This window comes from Theobroma cacao, chromosome 8, assembly GCF_000208745.1.
Source record: "Theobroma cacao cultivar B97-61/B2 chromosome 8, Criollo_cocoa_genome_V2, whole genome shotgun sequence".
In the NCBI taxonomy this organism is placed as follows: Eukaryota; Viridiplantae; Streptophyta; class Magnoliopsida; order Malvales; family Malvaceae; genus Theobroma; species Theobroma cacao.
In genome coordinates this window covers 2,342,545-2,368,377 of record NC_030857.1, presented here as the reverse complement: position 1 = coordinate 2,368,377, position 25,833 = coordinate 2,342,545, and the positions used below count along the sequence as shown (strand labels likewise).

At 33.7% G+C, this 25,833-nt stretch overlaps 3 protein-coding genes and 1 long non-coding RNA gene across 4 annotated transcripts; 3 read left to right on the top strand and 1 right to left on the bottom strand.

Annotated features, from left to right (window-relative positions):
• LOC108663078 lies at positions 3,945 to 5,239 on the bottom strand. Its single transcript, XR_001929000.1, has 2 exons — positions 4,569 to 5,239; positions 3,945 to 4,454 (listed from the first exon to the last, which is right to left on the bottom strand). It is a non-coding gene; the product is annotated as an uncharacterized LOC108663078 (long non-coding RNA).
• On the top strand, positions 7,996 to 9,762 carry LOC18591634 (ornithine decarboxylase). Its single transcript, XM_007017862.2, has one exon. It carries the CDS (start codon positions 8,320 to 8,322, stop codon positions 9,553 to 9,555), a length of 1,236 nt encoding a protein of 411 aa, XP_007017924.2. The 5' UTR covers positions 7,996 to 8,319; the 3' UTR covers positions 9,556 to 9,762.
• LOC18591633 (ornithine decarboxylase) lies at positions 20,169 to 21,824 on the top strand. Its single transcript, XM_007017861.2, has one exon. The coding sequence runs from the start codon at positions 20,287 to 20,289 to the stop codon at positions 21,577 to 21,579; it is 1,293 nt and encodes a 430-aa protein (XP_007017923.2). The 5' UTR covers positions 20,169 to 20,286; the 3' UTR covers positions 21,580 to 21,824.
• Positions 24,289 to 25,663, top strand: LOC18591632. Its single transcript, XM_018125739.1, has 4 exons — positions 24,289 to 24,531; positions 24,640 to 24,722; positions 24,833 to 25,090; positions 25,199 to 25,663. Exons 1-4 carry the CDS (start codon positions 24,408 to 24,410, stop codon positions 25,376 to 25,378), a joined length of 645 nt encoding a protein of 214 aa, XP_017981228.1. The 5' UTR covers positions 24,289 to 24,407; the 3' UTR covers positions 25,379 to 25,663.

Genomic DNA, 25,833 nt, shown 5'->3' with positions numbered 1-25,833 from the left:
TTATGTTATATGCATGATTCATGTGAGTCGTGTTAGTACAAACTTCTGCTTAAACCAATTTAGAAATGGAATCTGTAAGGAAAGTCAATCGATAGCGGAATGATAGAGGGCAGAGGATGTGACATCTCAACCTATAGTAATCAAAGGTACGGTGCAAAAGCTTGAGGAATGGTAGCATTCGTAGTACGTAAAGCAGTACATCATGTCAGTATAAGAAGACAACTCATATACTATAAAATTGTCCATATTATATAAATTAAATGAGTTATATAAATATATATTAAAAATTGTAATATAGAATATTGTAGTCTAATTAAATAATAGTATTGATTTATAGTTATAATTAAATAATTTATATAATTATCTTAATGGATTTCAAAAGTGAACTTTACTTGATAATCATGATTTCATGTTATAAAGACGAAACCAAGATTAAAATTTATATTTGTCTAATCCAAGATAATTACAATAATTATCCCCGAAATGTGATTAGTTTTCCTTGGAAGCATCTTGTTCAAATTAGTGATTTAAAAGCTCAAAAATAGGAAATTTGTTGAACGTGGCTAATTAACTTACTTTTCATTTGAATTGCAATTTTGCAAGGATAAAATTTAATTGAATAGTTTTATATAATTATATCACGTGTCATGAATTGTGAATTGTTAAGTTTTGAGTTACGGTTTTCATCGATACCTAAATTAAAAAATTTATTTCCTTTATAATAATCTTATAAACATTATTTTTAAACCGTAAATTGTTTGGTATAATTTGATATTTTAGCAATACGAAGAGCATAAAAGAACTTGAGCAATCTTTATTGGAGATGAGCATTAATCTATTTAGACTATTATAATCGATTGAATTTAACTAATATTTAATTTTTTAAAATTTTGATATTATTTAGTTAAGAGAGATAATTTATTAAGTTACTTTGATCGATTTTTCAATATTCAAAATTTACAAACGAATCAATCGAAAATGATTATTAATAATATAATTTTTAAATATTATAATATTTATAAAATATACTTCAAAAATATATTTCACATATATTGTTAATATTTATAAATTATACCTCAAAAAGGCTCCTTTATTTAAATAAATAAATGTTGGTTATTTTCAATTTTTATTATAATTCAATTGATTTCAATTAGTTTTATTAAGAATTCGATTAATTCAATTTTTAAAAATTTAAAATCGAATTAATCAAATGCTCACTTGTAAATGTTATAGTCAACAAAAGAATAAAAGGAAATAAATAAAATAAAATAAAATGACGATTGGGTGATAGATAGAAAAACACAAATATTAATACTATAACATAATTATCGTCAAAAATCATCACTAAACTATAAAAGTATATACTTTTTTTCAATATTTATTAATAATTTATTGTCAAATCCACGGCCGTAGTTGAAGAACAAGGCAGAGTTGGGTTTTAACATATCCAAAGAGAAAAACAAAAAATGAGAGGGCCACGAGAGATACTCCAGTATCTGAGCTGAAGATTCTAAAGCATGGCCACAGCATGAGTAGGCGGGTTGTACGGTATGGCGGCAGCAAAACCTGGTGGCATGTCTCGGTGATGGGGCGCATGCATATTGCACAGCGTACTCATTTCTTCATACGGCGGGGTGTATGGACTATGATGTACGCTCGCTGGTGTGTAAAAAGTAATGCTTACGCTTCTCCCACTCCAGGAAAGCCGGTCCTGAATGGGAGACGAGACAAGGACTCATCTCTGTGGATGTTGCGAAGCTACGCCTACGCCACATGCCTGACATCCACCCACTTTTCCCATGGAATCCCTGCACCGGACCATCCACTTTTGGAATTACGTACCATGTTTGTTGAACTCATGGCACTCCATTTTCATCATGGCTTGCCGGTTTCCTCCCCTACACGGGCTGTAAACACAGCCCATCTATAAGCGCTATTCATTTGCCGTTTACGACCACTCTGGTCCAAAGTTTCAAGTCCAAAAAACTCGTTCCTTTCATATATTCTCCAGGCCCAGCACCTCAAAATCCTATGTCTGAACCCCTCCTAACACTATAGTAAACTTTAAATTTTAGATGTACGACTCAATTAATTAAGAGATGCTTGAATCCTAACACTATGGTATAATTGAGTTGATCATGTACCGCAAAATATTAATTAATTAACCTAATCAAGTTTTTGTAGCACACCCTGTGCCACCGCTAGTTCTTATACCTAAGTTAGGTTCACGCATGATTTTTTTTATTTATTTATTTAGCAAACCATACTAACAATCATAAATTAGTTCAAAATTGATTACATGAAAAACTAAGATAGGGTTACATGATGGGAATAAAATAAAAAGGGCCTAAGTTAATTAAATAAGGAAGAGGAGCGGATCGGAAAGGGGCCCAAAGCGTGAAATGTCCTTCAGATCAGATCCCCCTGGGAGAACATAACATTTCTAATGAGGATGGGGTCGGTCACTGAAGTTCACCTACACATACGCCAGGAATCTAAAATGGTAGGTGACCAACCGGAGGAATATGTCTCGTTAATACGATGAGATTCCACAAATAGTAGTAATTAAAATGGCAGCAGTTCGGAGAGTTACAGATGCATAGTTATGGCCTTAAGGAGGAGGTCGATTCCCCTTATTAATAATGCTACAGTCTGTGCCTCTGTGCCTCTGGTTAGTTAGTCCAAATTAAAGAGAGAGAGAGAGAGAGAGAAGATCACAGCCCAATTCCATAAGGCTATGCTACACAGTAGCCAGCAAGTTCGGTTAGTGCTCGTATTTGAGAGAGAGAGAGAGAGAGAGAGAGAGAATATATGGGGATGGGGTCGTCGTGAAGGTTGGTATTAAATGCTCTGGACCTCGATGTGAGTTTTGGTAGTCGAGGTTTTTAATGCACCACTGCAACTCCCCTCTTCTTTTCATGTCCTTAAATACGATACCAAGCAATTCCCATTTCTTCTCACAACATCACTTCCATCTCCCATATCTCTTTCTTCTCCGTTCCTCACTGCTATACAATGCCCCATTATCTCCTGTTTTCCACTTCTTCGGAATAAAACCATGCAAATTCATCACCTGTGTTTCATTCTTAACTTAAAAGAACTGCAACAGAGATGCCTTCAGAAGGATTTGATTTGAATACAATATAGTTCTGTTGGTTGCAATAGTCACTACGATGTTGGCTCGGTTCACTCAGACAAAATCAACCCTACGCTTCTCAAGCACACACACACAAAAAAAAGAGCTTTAGATTTTGCGTATCTTCCATGTGTTTTGATTGAGCCGTGCCAATATCCTAGTGCCTTTTCAATTCACCTACCGCACTTAAAAGGCGAATAAATCCATGCCAAGGTCCAGCAACGCCATTGACAGGTGCTCCGTCTGTATCAAGGTATAGTCTCGACTCTCGACCCTGCTCTGTTTTTTGTTTTCCTTCAAGCTTTCCTACCTCACTTTCCAACTGAGCACATCACATTGGCTCTCCCATATGTTTCAAACGTTCAAACAGAAGTGCTATTGTTTACTTTTCACGAGAGGTCATGTTTTTGTCTTTCCATTTTTGTGCGCAGCCCTCAGCTGACAGCTTAGCAATTAGCATATAGCTATAAAGCAAGGTTTTGGAAGTTTTAACTAATTATTAAGTAGAAAAATTAGTACTGCATACTATTATATTAAAACTGAAATGAAGAACTAAAACCTACTTGCAATTCATCAATTTCTTCTTTTGTAAAAGGGTGTGTTCTTTAGCCTTTTACATCTCTGACCAAGGGATATCCTGATCAATTTGTTCATCTGAAATCTTAAACAGTTTAGAATATTAATTGAAGCCAATAAAAAAGTGGCTTTTACGTACCTTGCGTGGTGCTAAATATTTTGATCAGCTACATTGCTCATAGACAAAGTTCAGTACCCAAAAGTATGGTGAGTTTACATTTGTTCGAAAACAAAAATTCAAACCTGAGCTGCATTTGATTGATTATGAGTATATAAAGTGACAATTCTGCAATAAATGGACGACAAAAGTCGCAAAAATTTGTTGTATTTATAACATTTTTTGTTGCTCTCCACTCAGTCTGCAGGGACATAATGGTAGGAAACAATATATAGCGTACCTATTCTCTCTTCAGCACATGCTTGGTAACTTGCATACTCTCCGAACAATCTGTAGATCCACCCTCCATCTCCTTATATTTCAATCTGGTAGCGTTGCAACTAGCAAGACGTTTCCCCTGAGGCAGAGAACTTTTTTTTTTTGAAATTTCATTTGAATTGAAGAAAGGGAGAACCTGAGTTCACCACTTACAACAATTTTGTAAGGTTATGCTCCAACAAAGAAACAGGGGTATACCATTACAAAATTCTCTCATTATCAAATTCCCTGTGCACTTTCAGAAAGAAATCCAGCCTAAACACCCACAGTGAATACAGCCAACGCCACTAACATCTGGTTAGCCACCTGCACCCAAAAAGCACCCTCATACAATGAACAGAATGAAAAGATAAACACCTAACAGTAAAACAGTCCCCTGCATCAACAAACACCACTATAATCAAGCAAAAAGAGACCAACCAATAGCACTACCATTACCCATCAACCGCGTAGGGACGCCCCCTGCAGGGAAAAGAAAATACAAACCCTTGATTGCTTAGCTGATCACCACTCAGGATCAGATATATATATGCATCATCTCTATTGTTATTGTGTCTTTTTATTCCATTTAATCTCTTAAAAAGATTAGGAAAGGAAAGCAGACAAAGAATCCAAACTTTTCAATGAAGCAAAGAAGACGAGTTGGTTGAGGAGAGTTAATGTGAGAAGTGGGAGCGTTGGCCAATCTTTAATAACTAGAGTAAATTAGATAGGTGGCAAAGAGGAAAAGAATCTGTATACTTTTATTTACAAGGAAGCCTGCTATCACTTCGGCAGTCAGACAAAGATTCCCTCATTCATTACTGTACTGTGCGTGCATGCCGATCTTCCCATTTCCTCCATGTTCTGTTCCCATACAATCCCATTTTCCCCCCCATGGTCCACTTTCCCTTTTAGATATGAAGAAGGATGAATTCAAAAACGATTCAAACTGTTTCATGCATCTTGGTATATGTATACACTCCATTGTCCCACTATGAATAAAGGTACTTCTCTCTGTTTGCTCCCATTTGTTACTATCACCCTGACCCTACAGTTCTTTTCCTGTCTGAAGAGCTTTCCCTTACTGTCAACCTGATTCTTGTAATCAGTATGATCTGCTAGCCTGATGAAATTAACTCGAATGATTTTCATGGTTTTTGCTACCATTTTAGAACCAAAAAACACCATGTATGATCATAATAACTGGTTAAGCTCTGGTTCAAATGAACATTTATACCAATTTACCTTCTAGTTAGCTAGCTAGACTGGTGCTAAAACATAAATGACTTCAAAAAGATATAATTTCATTATCCACTAATAGGATCTGGAACTTTTTGTTGGCACTTAACTTGCTCCGGAAGACCAGTTGCCCATAGCCAGTGACATGCACTAGACAGAATCGTGGCAGACACCTTTTTCTCGAGTCTTGCCTCTAGCCAATGCCTGAGAAGGAAAAGTCAGTTCAACTTAATAGATAGGATTCCTTTTTTTACCGATCTTGCTGCCAGTAATGTATAAGACTTTGGGCCAAAAAGTTCAGAGACCTTTGGGAATCATATGTATTAATGGTAACATTGTGAAGTACTTTCGAGGGTTGCTGGAACATGCAATGCGTTATTTAAGGACCAGTAGATTGAAGAAAAATGTCTCAATTCATCTTAATATAAACTAAAACCTATCCAGGTAACAAGCATAATAATAACGATGATGATTACTATAAGGATGATATTAGATTAACGGGAAACTTTTTTATGTGTGAAGGAGAGTATTAGGATACCTTTAAAAGCTTAGTGTTTAAATATTTAAATAAGGTTTTTTTATTTAAATTTTAAAAAAATTACTGCTAATTGGAGATTATTAAAAACATATTACCTTCATTGAAAATAGAAAAAATAATTAAGAATTATTAATATTATGAGAATTGAGAAGTGATAAAAAAAAATAAAAATTTATTAAACACATACCTAAAAAAGTGAGAGAATATGTAATTTTATTAATTATTTTAACTTTTATATAAGTAAGAAAGTGAAATAAATAGTTGAAAATTAATAGAAGATAGTAAGTGGAAAAAAATAAATATTTAATAGACACTTAATTTAAGAAATATTTTATTAATTATTTTAATTTTTATATATATTTAATATAATTAATTATATTATATAAAATTATGAAGCTTGTAAAATTGTAAGACCTAAAGTAAGGACTTTGGTGGCTTTATGCTAAAGCTGGGCCTGCTGATATTAGGTAATTATCTAATAGGAATTAGCATGCAAACGGAAGAAACATATAGACCCAACTAGACGATAGTGGGAGGTTAATTTGGTGCATTGAGTCAATGAAGTTTCTGATGGCCTATAGTGGAAGGTTACAGCCTTATTTTTGCATGGTGAAAATATGCCGAGCCCACCAAGGTAAACAAATCAGAAATATTGATTACCAAGAGCCAACTACATTGACTAACTTTTCGGTTAATTTTCCATGCCAACTGTGGGCGAACCAAGTCATGACCACAGGCAATGACGAAAGCAATCTCCTTTGTCAACCTCCATGGTTATGCTGCCTCCTTTATTACAACATGAACAGCACATAGACACACGGATCCAGGGGGGCCATCTATGCATTATATAACTTGATACAGTCATACTGCTTACAAAAAAAGTGTCGTTTATATTTGAAAACAAAAGGAAAAGAATAAACCTAATGCATGATGCATAGGTCAATTCTTGGCCGGCATTGTGTGGGCTTGAATGGAATCGATTGCTTAAAAAAGTTGTCAAATCTAAGCACCTTGACCAATTGCACAAATTTTTTGTCTGGATTTTCCAAATCTTTGATTGCTAATCGTTAGGCCAAGTTTGAACTTTGAACTTTGAAGCTAGGACTGATGTTTTCCCATCCCAAGCATTCAACAACATTAGTCACATGGAAAGTTAAACCAACATTTTTCAACATGTTTACATGATCAAGTAACATGCATTCTAATTAGTATCAGGTTCAAATTTTGACATCATTTGTTTCAGCATTTTCTGGTTCATGTCATTGGGTTGTTTCATAATTAATGTTTTTCATGCAATACCAAAAGAGGGTACTTAATTACTTCTTTGACTTGCACACGAAACAATTAGTAGACATTAAGATATCATTAATTCCCATTAATTTAATTCAATAAGAAATTTTATAACATAAGAGTACTGTGAGAATACTTGTTAACTAATAAAATTTTAATTGAATAATCAAACGTGGTCTCTTAATTAAAAATTTCGGTAGAGCGTATTGTGTAAACTGATTGAAGCTGGAAAACGTTATCATCTAATAAACCATGCTATGGAAAATGGTTCCAATTGCAAGTTCATAACACAAGAGTAATTTCAATGCCAAACTTATTTCCTCTCATAAAGCCAAAAAGAAAATTGACATTTCTAGAAAAAAAAAATAATTAAACATCACACGCAAACGAACTTGATTCACACGCCTAAGAAATTGCCTCTTGCATCATGGCTTCGGTGGCAGGATGATTTGCATTCCACAATTTCAATTTCAATATTCCCGTTCGTTTGCACATGCTCATTCTTTTTCCTGAGAGTTGAGTTTTGAAAAGTAATCTATTAATTAAAGATTTCTGTGACTGTATCAATAATTCGGTATTCTAATATTAATAAAATTGCTTTGTGAATATCAAAAGGGAATCACAAAATCAACATCTGTATACTTTTCCACCAACATACGTAGATTCCTCCAATTCGCCGCTTACGCGAAATTTCCGCGGTTAGAATCATTCGCAGGAGCATCCTGGTCCACTAGAGAGTCCTTGGTTATATACCTGAGCATAATCAAACGGAACCACAGTTTTCCATGGAACTCCAGACACACCCAAGCTTCCTCTGGTATCATCACCAGGGATTTGTACTTTGATTCATTGTTCACACTTTGGATTTCCTGCAATTACCGTTGCCTTTTGGGATAATTACTTTTGGTGCTTGATTCTTCAAGGATGAAAAAGGCTATTCAATTATAGACACCTTTTTCTCCTTTTCCTCCACCACCATCTCATGATGTGGTGCCACCCTGACCCTGTCTCTTTATATATAGCCACCCAGAGTACGATTATAGTGCTTCTACTTTCGGAATTCTCATCTTGCTGTTAAAAGCCTTATACTTTTTAGTTCTTTCTGAGTCTATTTAGGTTGCCATGGGATCCAGCCCCAGGACCCTCCAAGCCATTGTGGGTGCGCCTGGGGTGAGAGGAAAGAAGGTCGCCGCTCTGTCGAAAGATGGTTTGACTGCTTTCATTCAGTCAATCGTTTCCACCAAACACGAAATGAAAGAGCCCTTTTACGTGCTGGATTTGGGTGTTGTCATGGCTCTGTTTGACAAGTGGGCCCGTAACCTTCCCATGGCTCAACCTTTCTACGCCGTTAAGTGTAACCCCAACCCAGCTTTGCTTGGGGCATTAGCTACCCTGGGCTCAGGCTTCGACTGTGCAAGTAAGGCCGAGATTGAATCCGTTTTGTCTCTTGGTGTTTCACCTGGTAGAATCATCTTTGCTAATCCATGCAAAGCAGAGTCCCACATCAAGTATGCTGCAACAGTCGGTGTTAACCTGACAACTTTCGACTCCAAAGAGGAACTTGAGAAGATTAAGAAGTGGCACCCTAAATGTGCCTTATTGATCCGAGTCAAGGCCCCGGATGATGGCGGCGCAAGATGCCCTTTAGGTCCCAAGTACGGTGCACTCCCGGAGGAAGTCACCCCTCTTCTCCAAGCTGCTCAAACTGCACGGCTCACCGTTACAGGAGTCTCGTTCCACATTGGCAGTGGAGCCATGCAGTTTCGAGCCTATCGAGAAGCCATAGCAGCAGCTAAAACTGTGTTTGAAACGGCCGCTAGACTTGGCATGCCCAAAATGCATGTGCTAAACATCGGTGGAGGGTTCACAGCCGGCCCACAATTCGCTGAAGCAGCGTCAACGGTGAAAGCCGCTCTCCAAGCGTATTTCCCAAACGAGCCAAGCTTAACAGTAATTGCGGAGCCTGGTCGTTTTTTTGCGGAGTCAGCTTTCACCCTAGCCACCAACATTATAGGAAAGCGCGTTAGGGGTGATTTAAGAGAGTATTGGATCAACGATGGGATCTACGGCTCAATGAACTGTATTCTCTATGACCATGCGGTCGTCACCTGCATGCCTCTCGCAAGAGCATCCAGTCCCAGGTGCAAAGGAGCCAGGACCTACGATTCCACCGTGTTTGGACCCACGTGCGATGCGCTTGACACGGTCTTGAAAGGTTATCCGCTGCCAGAACTGCAAGTGAACGACTGGCTGGTGTTTCCCAACATGGGGGCTTACACGGCGGCTGCTGGGTCCAATTTCAATGGGTTCAACACGTCAGCCATCCTGACGTACCTTGCTTATTCCAACCCAAATTGAGTGAGGCCCTTGGCGAACTGGACTGCATGGTTTCGTGTTTGACATGCCATCGATGCTCTCATCATTTGGTCTGCGATTGTTGTGAATTATTTTATATCGTTATATTAGTTTCTGCTTGAAATTTGTATCTTCTCTATTGGAATATGATTCTGCAACTAAAAATTTAGACACCTAATGCTAATAAGACAGTATCTTCTATTCAATTTCTCTATCACTCTTTTCTTTTTCCCCTCAAAGGTTCTTCTACAGTAAGCCTATCGGTCGGTGAATAAAAATTATTAGATAAATAAAAATTAATTATTTATATTTATATTATTGAATAAAAAATTTAATCATTTACAAATGTTAATTTATAAATATATAATAGTATGAATACAAATAATTATAGTGAAAATTAATCATTTCAAATTGTTAGCCGTAAATTTGTGAGAATAAACACAACAAATCATAAAGTTGAAATAAATATTATTAAAATATTATGTAAACCTTAATGTAACATGTCAATTTAGACAAAATGAGCATACTTTTAATGAAAATTAATCATTTATATGTATATGCTTTAGAAAAAATATTTAATCATTTACAAATGTTAATTAATAAATACATAAAACTAAAATAAAAACACTTGTAATGAAAATTGATATTTAAAAATCTTAACGTAAATTTATAAGAATAAACGTAAAAATTCATAAAGTTGAAATAAGATTTTTAAAGTATTGACATAAATGTTTAAGAGTTATCATAACAAGTTAATTTAAACATAATAAATATACTTTTAGTGAAAATTAATCATTTATATTTATGTTCTCAAATAAAAAATATTTAACCATTTACAAATGTTAATTAATAAATATATAAAAATTAGCCATTTAATAATCTTAATGTAAATTTATAAAAATAAAGGTAAAAATGGTCATAAAAGTACAAAAAAGGCATTAAAGATTTGTAAGAGAAAGGGTTTGGCCATAAAGTGTGATTTCATTAAAAATCTGTAAAAGTGCAAAAAAGGTTAGCCATTGGCCAATTACCAAAAAACAAGATGAGAAAGACATCAAGTGCCCCACAAGATGAAGATGGTGTGAATTTTAAATGTCTAATTTCATTTTAATACATAATCAATGTGAGGTTCATGATTCTCCGTTGAAATCATAACATTCTATTTTCTATAAGAAAGCAAAAAAGTTATGGCCAACCTTTGACATCAAACAGACATATGGTATATCTTGTAAGAATACGAAAAAGGGTTGATCTACATCTAATATATTCTGTAAGAATACAGGCCAACCCTTGATAACAAATAGACATCTGGTTTATTTTATAAGAATACAAAAAAGTGCCAATAGGAAAAAGACATTTAGTATTTTTTGTAAGAACACAAAAAAGGGTTGGTCTTTATGGTGTGAATTTTAAATGTCCAATCTCATTTTAGTACATAATCAATGCAGAATTCATAGCTTCCCATTGGAATCATAACATTCTTCTCGACATGGGATTAATAGTTCTCATTGGGACCGTGACATCTAACCTATTTCATTATTCTTAATCAAAGTTGAATCTTCTATAGTATAAAGGTATAATAACAAAAGTTTACATAAGTAAACACTACGAAATCTATGTGCAATTGAGCATAAAAGGTTGATACAAACAGTTTAATAAGAATGAAAAGTTTCAAGGACATACTACAGGAAAAAAAAATGATCGCATTTGAGCATTTGGTTCATTGGTTGGTGTATAATCCCCTGCCTAGAGAGTAGCGTTTGAATCTCCTTTTCCCAAATTTAAAAAAAAAACTAAAGAAAAAGAAATGGTAAGATTTTTTTGGCTAATTGCTCAAAAAAAGTTTCAAATTAAAATAAAACTTTTGTTCAATATCTTACTCCATATCAAACTTATTATTTTATTTTGTTCAATATTTTTTCTGTATTTCTTAGTACCAAAAATAAATAATAAATAATACAACATAAATTTAAGAAAAAATAAAATAGATTACAAACATATATAAGAATTAGGAGTGAGCATTCAATTAAATCGGTTAATTCGTTAAGGAATACCATTAACCAACTTAATCGACTTTCCTAAAAAACTTAATCGAACCAAATCAACTTAACGGCTTTAACTACCTTTAAATTAACATACTGTAGTTGATTAAATCGGTTTAAACCAATTTAAACAAAATTTTCAAAAATTTTTTGTTTTTAAAATTTATTTAATAATATATTTTAATGTACTTTATGTTACCACATATTACATTATTACTTATAATTTTACAAATATGCTAATATAGTATATTGTTAATATATAATTTTTTACTAATTAGTATATTAATAATTAAGTATACTATGTAGTATATTTGTTATACTATATATTGATTAATTAGTGTATTAATAAGTATATTATGTATAGTGTATTAAGATATATATTATATAATGTATAACTGTAAACAATGAATATTGTATTAATATTTGCTATATATAATTAATATATAATTATATAGTATATATATATATATATTATATTTAGTGTATAACTATATACTAATATTGTATAGTGTATTAATATATTACAATATATAGTTAACATATACTTATATCGTATATAAGTATACTAAGAAGTCATATAATATACATAGTATAATAGTATATGGTTATACATAATAATATATTGTTACTGACTAATTAGTGTATTAATAAGTATACTATATAATATATGTAGTATCTTGTTATATATTATAATATAATAACATTAACTCATTAAGTCATTGATATATCAATATATAGTATATTAATAAGGTATTATATTTAATTACTAATATAAGTTGTATTACTATATAGTACTAGTACTTGTAAAAGTTAGTTTTTTTTTTTTTTATAATTGGGGGAGAGTAGATTCGAACCCTACTCTTTAGGCAGGAAGATCATACACCAACCAATGAGCCAAATACTCGGGTATCTTGTAAAAGATAGTTTAGTAATATAAGTTATATTACTATAGTATACTAATTATATTAATAATTTAATATAACTTACTATGTTAATATAAGTTATACTATATTACTATAGTTCATTAAGTTACTATAGTCTATAGCGTATAGACTATATATTGTTTATTAATAAATATGCTATATAGAGTATAATAAATTAATAACTTATCAATACGGTATTAACTTAAATTTATGGTAGTTTTCATTATATTTTGCATTATGTTCAATTTTAAATAACTTTTTGTGTGATTATATTTATATCAATAATATTAATGTCTAAATAAAGTATTTTTTAAGTGAAAATATTATTAAGATCGAATCATTTTGAAAAAACAAATCCCTAATATATCATTCAACAATAATCTCTTAACTTCAATAGAAAGAGTGTTAGAAGTTAAAAAAATTCTCATTTATAATAAAAACAATACTCGTTATATGATCAGTTACATCATTTCTTTCATGGTAAATGTGCAATACGTTCACCTCTCAGTGCTAGTGAAGTAGATCATTAAAGAACTTGGATTAAATCCGAGTTTGCACACGGATGAGCTGAGAGTGAAGTGACAACCTGTACCACCATCTTATTATCAACTTGGAGCATAATCTTTCTGAATTCAAGTCCCAAGCAAGCTTAAGGCCATGATTAACTCCCCACAATTCAGCTCGATAAGCTGAGCATTTGACTAGTTTCATTGGACAACCACTTTGCTAATTCCCTTTTGCATCTCAGATAACCCCTCAGCAGCTACTGTTTCAAGAGATCTCCGAAATGCGCCATCAAAATTAATTGCAATCCACACAATTGGTGGCATTTTCCAACCAACAAGAATTTCTTATTTTCTTGTATTTTGCCCATTAATGGAATCTAGCACAGAAAAAGCAGTATTGATCGATAGCGCCATCAATATAGAAAAATGTGAGAGTAAATACATGTAAAAAAAGCCTTCTTGGTGATTAAATCTAGTCCTTTATTCATATATATGTATAGAAAAATTGTGAGTGCATACATGTAATAAAAACCCTTAAAATATATAAAATTCAAAATCAATTAATTCGATTAACAAATTTAAATTTTTTCAACTAAATTAAATTGACTTAACCAAACTTTTTAATTAATTTAACTAAATCAAGCTAAATTAATAAAATTTATCGATTAATTCAATTTTAACCAAATTTTGCTCACCCTTTATAAGAATATCAAAACCATAGCTTTTATTTAGGTTGGGTTTACCTTTTAGAGAGCCCACCACTTCAAATGGTCTATGGGCTTAAAATTAAATCAAAATGAACCGGGTCAAAGCTGATCAACGGTTAATGCCAATCAATGCCGGTCCATTGTAAAAAAATCCCAAAAATTCTAAAACGTCTCGATCTCCCCTTTCACCTTATCAATTTAATTTTCTCAAAATCCTCACTATTCTTCCAGAAAATCAAAAGAAAAAAAGAAAATATTTTAAATTTTTGTGTTTTGTCTTGTGCTTGCTAAGACTTTCCTCTGAGTTTATTTCTGTGTTGATGTCTATGGATGTTGGGGCTTAGAAATTTGTAAGCATTAGCCTTTCCTTGTAAACTATTTGAGAACTTCGCCAAGCTATGGATTTTTTTGGGTACATTAATTAGTTCTGGCTCCATTAAGTATAATGTAAATGCCGCATTTTCTATTAATAAAAACACTGTACGCCTTTCCAGAAAAAAAAAGTATAATGTAAATGACTATATATGGAACTGCAATTTTTCCAAATTAAAACCAGGGTTTGCAAGAATAGCTAGCTTGTGTACTCAAGGATCAATAACAGTCTGGATCCATTGGGATTTCTCTCCTCTCACCAAGTGGACTTGAAAGTAACCATAGTGATCTCAGTTTCAACAAGCTGGATCTTCTCTTTCTAAACTATGTCTGGGCTCTGTTTCTTTAACATTTCTCGTGAATCCAATATTTCTCATCTTGCTCTATGTAGAAAATGGATGTAGTTTTGTCTTTTGATCTTGGGACTGGGTGTTACTAATGCTGATGTGCTCTTTCTCTTCTCTCTGCTAAGAAAATTTCTTTTTCTTTACATAAAAGTATACATGCAAACCGAACAATATTGATTAAAACGTATCCTTTCTTGCCATGAAAGTAGATATAAAGAACAGTTAACAGACATGAATATGATCGCAGTAATTCAATTGTTGCAAGAAAAGTGGGTGCGCCTCTGTTCATGTGGCGCAGTCATCAATCTCAAGGGCATGCTTTTGATGCTTACGAGCTAGCGTCTTCCCATCATCTCTTCCCCAGCTATATTCCTAACTAAGATCATGGTGACTTAAAACGAACATCTTCAGCAATGTGACAAAAGATAGCTGAAATGGACTTTAGCTAGCTGGCCTGCTTCCTTTGAATTCGTTTTGGTCTTTCCCTTTCTACTTTGATACACTCAGTCGAGCTTCGGACAGGTAGTCCTCATTCTTGCTTAATGCTATAACATCTTTAGCAAACGACAGAGCACTGCCTTCACAAGCTGTCATGCATGCATCTTAAACAAAGGAATCCTGTACGCTGACTCGTTTCTTGGCAGCAATGGCATGCAGGACTCTCACAAGCAAATTTTCGAGCCATGACCGATGCAAGGGATCAATGAGCTCAGCCTACCAAGCTCAAGCAAGTCTACTTACATGATCTTATACGTTAATCCATATTCCTTTAGAATCCAAAATTCATAATGCTCAATTACAATTCCTCAGAAAACAACTCATAAAACCCAATCATGTATTCATAATGACATCATCAACCATTATATACATACATATAATTTGACAAGTGAATCTCAGCATTTCACAACAAATAGTCATATACACGTAATTAGAATATGACCATCAGCGGAGTGACTCTGGATGGGAGATATGACTACTAAATGTCAAAGTACTTGCCTAAAAGATGGGAGTACGTGGACACCTCAATCTGCATCTCAACCACCCTTGAATCTGAAAACATGAAGTTGAAAACGTGAGTATAAACTCAGTGAGTGAACATAGAAAGGGAACAAGCAATTACAAGGAATGATTTAAAAATCATGATGCACTTAAGTTTGAAAACAATGCAACCTAGTTCAAGTTCTTATTAAAATCCTTCCATCAACCCTGGGTTATTAAATCATTTCATAATAAAGGAACCATATTTAGCAGAAAATCGAAAAGAGAGGAAATTTTCAGCAATCATCCAAGCAAGGCAGTATAAACAGAATGTTCTTGTTGCAATAAAATTAATTCACATGTAAATGGAAAATTTTCAAGATTTATCATGCCATATAATCACATATTATAATCATAATTTTTCTATTGCATGTACATATGCTTAAGCACATATCAATTAATATACCACCACACCTTATCCAGCTTATGTACATCATCACCGGCATGTGCACTGCTCGCTCCGCACATGTACTGTTGTAATTATCATGACAACATCATTATCGGCGTGTACACTGCCCATTCTGCACATGCACGGTTGTAATTATCACGACAGCATCATTACCGACGTATGCACTGCCCACTCCGCACATGCACGTTTATAATTATCAAGACAGCATCATTACCGGCATGTGCACTACCCACTCCGCACATGCACGGTTGTATTTGTCACGCAATTGTACCATTTATGACATAGTATATATATATCATTATACAGAAACATATGAATTCATCATACTATCCATTTCATAACATAAAAACATTTCACAAGGGCTTGTTCCTGTGCAAGTTTTTTTTAAAGAAAAGCTAATAAAACGTTTTAGAGGATTCAATTAAATATAAACGTGTATATCCCAAGACATTTTAATGCAAGTTTACTCACCTGGCAACAATGAGATTTCAAGTCGCTATTTGTTCGAAGGTGTCTCTAACTATTTTCACTGGCCGATCGCTCGTTATTTACTCCGACATGCTACCACAGTTTTCTAACTTTATCTTTGCACTTCCTAACAATAATACGAACCCAATATATCTAATTATATACGTATACGGGTAGCACTTCAATCAATTAATCCTTACTCAAATTTACATTTTCATCCTATCATGAAACCATCTTCAATTAACTCACATCTTAATACATTTTTACCAAAATTACTTACATCCATTGCTTACGAAATTCCTTTGATTATATCACCGACAACTTATTTATGATGTCACGTACCTACTTCAACATTTCTAAATAATTTTTGCCCAAATCCATCTTATATTTCCACACATAATTCACATATATGGTAGCAACAATCATTCTCACTTTCACTCGATTATTTCATAGTTTTCATGCATTGTTATCTATCTAACTTTCAATACTTTGTTTCTCAATCCTCCATCCACAATATTCATTTTTCATTTCTTTCAAACAACATGTCATACAATCTTAATAATTTTCAACTAGCTTAGGCAAATAAATCCTTTCAACAACCATAAGTCCTTACAATATTCAACTAACCGTAAGCTTTAAAACATAGTGTTAAGCTTATTATTCTCCTTTTCCACTTTGAGTCCTTCATGTACCCATAGGTTTATTGACTTACATGTTATCAATTTTTCTCCAATCAAGCCAATCTTTGCTGCCACAAGAGATTTCTCTAAGTTACTAACTCATTTTCAAAGACTACTCAAGCCAAAAATAAGAATTCTGATCGATCCTTGCTTGAATCACCAAAACCAAGCTTTTTCTTCCTTTCTCTCTTTTTCTTTCTTCTATTCCTAGGGTTTAGATGTGTTGAAAATTGGGATTAAAGGCTGTAAATTTAGTGCTCAAGAAGTTTGGAGAAGAAAGGAAAAGAAAACATGGAAAGGAAAATGAAGAAAACTTGGTTACATAGTGGACAAAGAGAAAATGGCATGGAAGCTTCAAGAATGGTGTGGAGCATGGAGGAGAAGAGGAAAAAAATCTTGCTGGAGGAGATAAGAAAAGTTTTGGGCTAAAAAAAAATCAGAGTCAAAGCTTCCAAAAGGAAGCTTTGACCAAACTTCACGTAAAATTACCGTTTTACCCTTTTTGTTTCTTCCTATTTTAATTTAGTCATCCCAACATTCATTTAACTCCAATTTTCTTCTATTACCTTCTTCTACACATGTACTAATAAAGTATGAAGTTTGTACTCTAACGCGGTGTCCTTATAATATTAAAAATATTTATTTGCTCGCGCTATCTTTACTTAATAAAGACACGCGACCTCATTAACTTCATTTTTCTCCAAAATTCTCTCATTCTTCTTCTCCCCCACTTAGATTGACCATGTACTCCTTTTGCATGAAAAAATTCTGACACTGAATAAAATAGTAATATTTTAATAATATTATTTTATTCTAAAAATTTCCTCTTGTCTCCTCTCATCCCCTTGGTACCCAATATACGTTATTATGCCTCAATTGACTTCCGAATCACTTTTTATCTCATAAATTCTTTTTCGATAAAAATATAATTATTTTATTATTATTTTCTCGCGTACGAAATATTTTATCTCAAACTATTCTTTTTATTTTTTATCACTTTTAAATATTATAATTAACCTCAATTGACATTCGATAATCTTTATTAATCACCATATCAAAGTACAAGATATTATAAGGACCCTTACAATCTCTAATGTCAACACACACACACAAGTAATATACTACCAATAAACCATTGCTGTGCTTTGTACTTTCGATGAACTAAAAAGCTTTGATTTCAATTCTTTTCGCATGTTAAAAAAGCTACACAGTAAAAAATGGGGATGGTCCGGAAGTCTGACAATAACCATAAATGCTTGAAACTTCAATCCTACCCATATTTCTTCAATTATTTATGCATGTGTTTGGTGGAAGGTGCATGTGCCTAATTATTTCTTCAGTACGTTACGGCTCTTTCTGCCAGTTGTTTTTTATTTTTGAAAAGTAAATTTCATTATCGATCCATAAGTTAGTATACCATAATAAGTCTTAAACCATACTAGTAAAAGACCTCTTTCTGTCAATTGCTCATTTTCCGAGTTCGCCAAGGAACTTCTTGTTCAATTCACATGTGTTTGTAGGAGTTCATACGTAGGCTAGATGACGCAGTCACATGCAATGTACGTTTGTGATGTGATTTGTTTTTCATTAAATTCGAGTGATGTCTTGTTGAGATTTGGTGCTCTATTTTGCAGTAGTAGAGGTGAGGATCAACAGGAAGTTCAAATGGAAGAAGATTTTAGCTGCCATTTTATTCTTTTACGTATGTCGTTTTTGGTGTCTTTAGTTGTTTGACATTTTTACTTGTCCTTTTACTATTTATTGTGATTATTACTTTTTCCAAACGTGAGGATAACGGTTTTATTGTATTTTTTCCAAAACTACATCGTTTAGGTAGTTGAGGGAATGTTTGGTGTCAGGGTATATCTCACCATTCCGAAAGCATCTAGGATGTTGGAATGCCAAGTGGTGGTTTAGCTAGCTGCAGGGGTTGAGGGTAAGCCAATAATGAGGGGCAGTGCTCTTTCCAAAATTTTTAAAAATATTTTATTAATGATCTTCTTAAAATTTTTAAAAATTTTTATTTATTATATATTTTTAATGAGTCACTTAAAATAATTTATTTATTTAATAATTAATATAAATAAAAAATAATAACACAATTTCACAAACATACTTAACTTTATCCCATTTAAATTTTTCCTCACCTCTTTTTCTTTTTCTCTTTTTTTTTGTGTCTTGTTATTTTTATTTCTCTTTTCTTATAACTTACCATTGAAACACACTTCATTTTTCAAAAGAGATTTATGAATTTGTGAGTTTGGATAAGGAAAGATAAAAGCCGCTCACCACCATTGTGTAAAATTAAGAAGAGGTAAAGTTTTCTTTTACCTTATTCTTTCTATTTATATTATTTAACTATTGTGTGAAATCTTGTATTTCGTATTTGACTATTTATATTTTATTTATTATAGTTTTATATTTAATATTTTAAGTTTAAATATAAATAAATAAGAATATTATATATTGACTGCATTATTTGTTTTCAAGTTTGATTAAAATATGAGTAAGTTGAAAATAATTAATAAATTTTTTAAAAGAAAAAAAAGTAGGTTGTTCAAATGATTCTCCTACACTTGAATCACCAAGCCTTAATACTTCAACTTATGAAAAAAAGTAATATGAATCAAAACGCTTGATTGATATATTAATTCGTCTTATTTTGACTTTTCTGATTTCTACAGCAACTACGGAGAGAGTCTTTTCAACAATGAAAATTATAAAAACAAGACTCCAAAACAAAATCAATTATGAGTTTCTTATAAATAATTTAGTTATTTATATTGAGAAAGACATTACTAGTCTTTTCAGTATAGAGTCACAAATTGATGAATTTGAATATAAGAAATATTGTCAAGTATAACTTTCTTAAATGACTATTATAAGCTTTTTTTTCTTGATTTTTTTATTTATATGTTATATAAAATTATTATTTATATGAATTTTTTAATCATTGATTAAGTTTTAATATATTAATTTTAAAAATTTTTAATTTTAATTTTTTTTATTTTTGACTTACAATAAAAATTGACTAGCTCTGCCGTGGCGAACTGGTCCCTTTCACTTTGTTTCTCTTTCTTCTGTCATGTATATATAGTTGGCTATTGAGTAAGTGAAAGGTGAGCACACCGTTTGGTGAAAAATCTAAGTTTTCTCTTTCATTTTTCCTCTAGTTTTGTTTCATCCCTGTTCTTCATATTTCCAGCTATTTATTTAGACACCTGCGAAGCATTCGGAAATACATGCACTCTCTGATAGTTTCTCCTTTTCTCTCTCTCGATCAGTCTCGCACCATGGTGTCAAGCTCCAGGAGCCTCCAGGCAATCATAAGCGCAGGAGGGTTGACGAGAAAGAGGGCTGCGGCCTTGACAGAAAATGAGTTGATCGCTTTCATTCAATCTGTCATTTCTGATGAACAGCAAACGGAACCATTTTACGTGCTTGATTTGGGTGTTGTTGTGGATCTCTTTGACACGTGGATTCGTAATCTTCCCATGGTTCAAGCATTCTACGCTGTCAAGTGCAACCCCAGCCCGGCTCTACTCCGAGAAATGGCCGCACTCGGCTCCAACTTCGATTGTGCAAGCCGTGCTGAGATAGAAGCCATTCTGGCTTTAGGGGTTTCACCTGATCGAATTGTCTTTGCAAACCCATGCAAAGCAGAGTCTCACATCAAGTATGCTGCTAGCGTTGGCGTTAACCTAACTACTTTTGATTCAAAAGATGAACTTGAAAAGATTCGAAAGTGGCACCCAGAGTGTGCCTTATTGATCCGAATCAAACCCCCCGAAACCAGTGGCGCAAGATTTCAATTAGGTGCTAAATTCGGTGCACTTCCTGAGGAAGTTGTTCCTCTTCTCCAGGCTGCTCAAGCTGCAAAGTTCACTGTTCCGGGCGTCTCCTTCCACATTGGTAGCGGAGCCACCCACTTCCGTGCATTTGAAGAAGCCATAGCAGCAGCTAAAACAGTTTTTGAAAAAGCTGCTCATCTTGGCATGCCGAATATGCATATACTAAACATCGGAGGGGGCTTCACAGCCGGCCCACGGTTCACCGAAGCAGCACCCGTCGTGAAAACCGCTCTCCAAAAGTACTTTTTCAATGAGCCTGGCTTAAAAGTTATGGCGGAACCTGGTCTATTCTTCGCCCAGTCGTCTTTCACGCTAGTAGCCAGCATTATCGGGAAGCGAGTTAGGCATGAGCTTAGAGAGTATTGGATAAACGATGGGATCTACGGGTCCATGAACTTTTTGCTGTACGATCATGACGATGTGATCTTAACTCCTCTTGCATGCACATCCAACCGTGGCAACCCAACTTGCAAAGGGTTAAAGACATATGATTCCACCGTTTTCGGACCCACATGTGATGCCGTGGACACAGTTTTGAAAGGTCACCCTCTGCCGGAACTGCAGGTGAATGACTGGCTGGTGTTTCACAAAATGGGCGCTTACACCTCGGCTTGTGGAACCAAGTTCAATGGGTTCGACACATGTGCCATTTCCACTTACATTGCCTACTCCGATCAAAGTTGATTAAACCAAAAGAGAAGTACTTGGGTTTGCTTTTTGTTGTCTGTCTGATTTTGAACTGAGTGATCAGTTTATGTTTGTTGTTGTATCAATAAAGATGAGGATGATGCCCCCCTATCTCTTACTCCTTGGATAAGGACTTCAGTCGAGAAATAAGGCAGAAACCTCTGTCAATAAAACTTTTCAATTAGACCGAGTGTTTTCATATTTGATAATCTATAAATTTTCTATCTCCGATTAACAGTCCATTTCCAATTACTAGTACTCATTACGTAAGAGTGGACCTATGGCATCGGACCCAAGCCCCTGTGCTGTTCCCTTTGTTTAATTTACGCCTTTAATCACAGTCTGATGTGATAAATGCAAACCGTACAATGTCTATTTCTTTTCGTACGTTGTCCCATTTATGCACTTAAATGCTACAATCTGTCTTTCCAAATATTAATTTCACAGTTCCTACTCATACTCACATAGTGATATATATATATTAGAGAAAATTATGAGAAATAACATTTCTTAATAAAAATATTTTTAAAATAATCATAAAAATAAATTTAACTGTTTTTAGCCATATTTAGTCATATTTGATAAAAATATCTTTAAAATTATTTCAAATAAATTAAACCATTCATCATAATTTTTCTCCATTTGTGCTTCTGATTTTTCTTTCTCACCATCCCACTCTCTTTAATTTTATCAATTTCTCTCTACGGCATTCGTCTATTATGCTCTAATTTCTCTCTTCCGAGTTTTTAAATTTTTCTTTCTTACGCTTTCAATACACGGTTTTGATGTGCTTGGATAGATGACTATTTGGAAAATTTAATTTGTAGATATTTTGAATAAAACTAAAATGGTAAAAATGATCACAGATGTTTGAAATAGTTTTTAGTTGGATCAATTCGGGACCTAGACACCAATATATTCAAAAATTTAAAATTTATAAATCTAGGTTTTCAAAAAAAAAATTTTGATTTTTAGTCGAAATATGCGTTTTAGATAAAAAAATTTGTGTTTTAATTTATGAAAATATGTTAGAAACACTTTAATCGGTGCCAAATTGTAAAATAAAAAATTAAAAAAAATAAAGAGAGTTGAGAAGATTTAAAGTTTTAGTTTGTAAGTAATAACAACATGTTAAGTATTAAAGTTTAACAAAATGTTTTTGAATATGGCGTGTAACAACAATATTTTTTTCAATATGACGTGTAACAACAATTTTTTTTTTTCAATATGACGTGTAACAACTTAACCACGGCGTGTCACATGTTTTTGTACATGGTGTGTAACAATCTAACCATGACGTGTCACATATTTTTGTATATGGCGTGTGACAACCTAATCATGACGTATTACATATTTTTATATATAGCGTATAACATGTTTTTGTACATGACGTGTAACAATTTAACCATACCGTGTCACATATGTTTGTACATGGCGTGTAACAACCTAACCATGGCGTGTCACATGTTTTTGTACATGGCGTGTAACAACCTAACCATGACGTGTCACATGTTTTTGTACATGACGTGTAACATGTTTTTATACATGACGTGTAACAACTTAACCATTTTGTGTCACATATTTTTGTACATGGCGTGTAACATGTTTTTATACATGGCGTGTGATAACCTAACCATGACATGTTATATGTTTATATACATGGCGTGTAACAACCTAATCATGATGTGTAATATGTTTTTGTATATGACGTGTAATATCATGATATGTAATTTCATTAAGGGTAATTTTGTTCAACTTGACTAAAAAAAATTAAAATTATAAAGAGAGTTATTTTTAAAAATATCTTATCTATAAGGGTTATTTTTTAAAATGCCCTTATAATTTATAGCATAACATTCCAGCTTGAGCAACAATTGCATGTACAGACTATACATACAGCCAAAGGATTTGCTAAGATGGTTCAAAAATAGCTGCAACAGCCACTTCATCAACATGGATCATTGTTTTTCCCTGCGTAGTATAATTTTGTCAAAAGAGTGAACATCAAAAGCATTTTTCAGCCAAATCAAAACTATAATCCTATCATATCTTATTGATCATATAATAATTGATGTCATATCACAACATATCATATAATAATTGATCATATCATAATAATTAATCATATCATATCTAATTTGTATCATATCGCATCATATCATATCATGCAATAATTGGCTACTTGAGAGTAAGTATTCAATAATTGGTTACTTGAGAGTAAGTATTCAATGGATTGAATTACTTCATAAAATATAAAAATTTGACTGAATTATATCTTAATCAAATTAATTAAAATTGATTTCTATTCGGTCGATTAGATAGTTTTACTATATTTTCAGTATTTTATATATATAAAACTATACATAAAATATGTAATATATTTTAAAATATTTATTATTAATGATCACTATTTCAATTGGCTTGATTGTGAACTTTGAACACCAAATATAATCAAAATAATAAAATTATAATCAAAGTTAAATATATTAAATCGAATTCAATTGGTATTGATTAAGAGGCACTCAAATAATGATTGCAAAAAACAGAAATGCCCCTAGAGCAAGGCCGCGGCCGCTAGTCTTCTTTCGGGTTGATTCGAATGTGGATGTGTTTCTGTTCCACCAGTCCACTTAAACTCAAATGTAATGGGCCTAAAGCTCTGGGTATGGGCCGAATGAGCTGCTCTTGAGACTATATAAAAGGAAATGATTTAAGGCGGCAAGTGACTGAAAAGGAAACTGGCCCTGAATTTGTGTTGGAGATCCAACGGAGTCGTGGAAAGCCATATTCGAAACGCCAGAGCAGTCTGTCTCATCGCGTCGCCCATGGAAACTCTCGGCTCTCCTGCTGCTGCCATGGTCTCCTCATCTCCATCTTCTCTCTCTATCTTCTCTCCTAAGCGAAAAGATTCTCCGGCAAGAATCATCCGCTTTCCCACCTCCTCCAAAAGTATCGATTTTAACTCTCCGATCTCTCTTCTTCGTTTTTCCCTTTCCTCGTCTGTGATTACCGTTTGGGTTTGACACAAATTTTTTGTTCTTTGTTTTTAATTATCAGAGGATGGTAACGATTCCGATCTCCAATCAGATGCTAACAACACAAGCATCGTCCCTCTCTTTGGCAATCAAACCTTCTCTAAGGTAAAATAGAAATGAAGAAAGTCGTTGATCTTTTTCTTTTGATTTTCAGTTTTAGGACGCAATAGTGAATTGGGTTTTGTTGTGTGGGTGTTTTGGGGAATTCAATTTAGGATGAAGCGATGGGGTTGGTTCTGAGCGCGGCGTCTGTAAGAGGGTGGACTACAGGATCGGGCATGGAGGGTCCATCTGTACCCGCCAGAACCGACGACCAATCCAATACGGAGAAAGTTTCCACCTTCCCATGGTCTCTCTTCACCAAGTCGCCACGTAGACGGATGCGCGTGGCCTTCACTTGCAATGTTTGCGGTCAACGAACCACTCGTGCCATCAACCCCCACGCATACACCGATGGCACCGTCTTCGTTCAGGTAATTAGTTTAAACGGAGAGAAATGTACTTGAAGGTCAAAGTTTGACTCTTTGTTTTGTTTTGTTCTTATTTTGTGGATTACTATGTGAATGATTTGGTTTATGCAGTGTTGTGGATGCAATGTTTTTCACAAGCTGGTGGATAATTTGAATCTGTTTCACGAGATGAAATGCTATGTGAGTCCTAGCTTCAACTACAAAGGGGATCGCCAATGGGATGTCGGATTCAAGTTATTTGGGGAAGAAGAAGATGATGATAGCGGCAATGTGTTTCCTAATATGATGTGAAGTGATTGGTTAATGGCTCATACAGTGTACATTAGTTTGCTCATACTGGGAAACTGATTTCAATCGTGTTTGTATATAGCTTCACGTGTCTTATAGTAATTAATAAGTTATAGCGTTCTTTTCAGCTAAACATGGAATTTCCCCCATTGATTGCTGGCTATTTATAATGAAAAACATAGTAACAATGCTTAGTCAGTATAATAATAGTATGATTGAACAATCTGCTCAGTGTTGTTTTGTTGATGATGAGATATTAATCGATGCACTTTAAGCCTTATATCTGAAGGATGACAACATGTTCTATGCTTTTTCTGGCTTTTTGTACATGTAGAAGTCTTATGTTTTATACTTTGATATCATTAAGAGGCTGTGTTTTCAACTCTGTATGGGATGTAGTTACGGCCCCTTCTAACCTTTAGGCACAGTTTATCTAGAGATAGAGTTAGCTTTTTTTA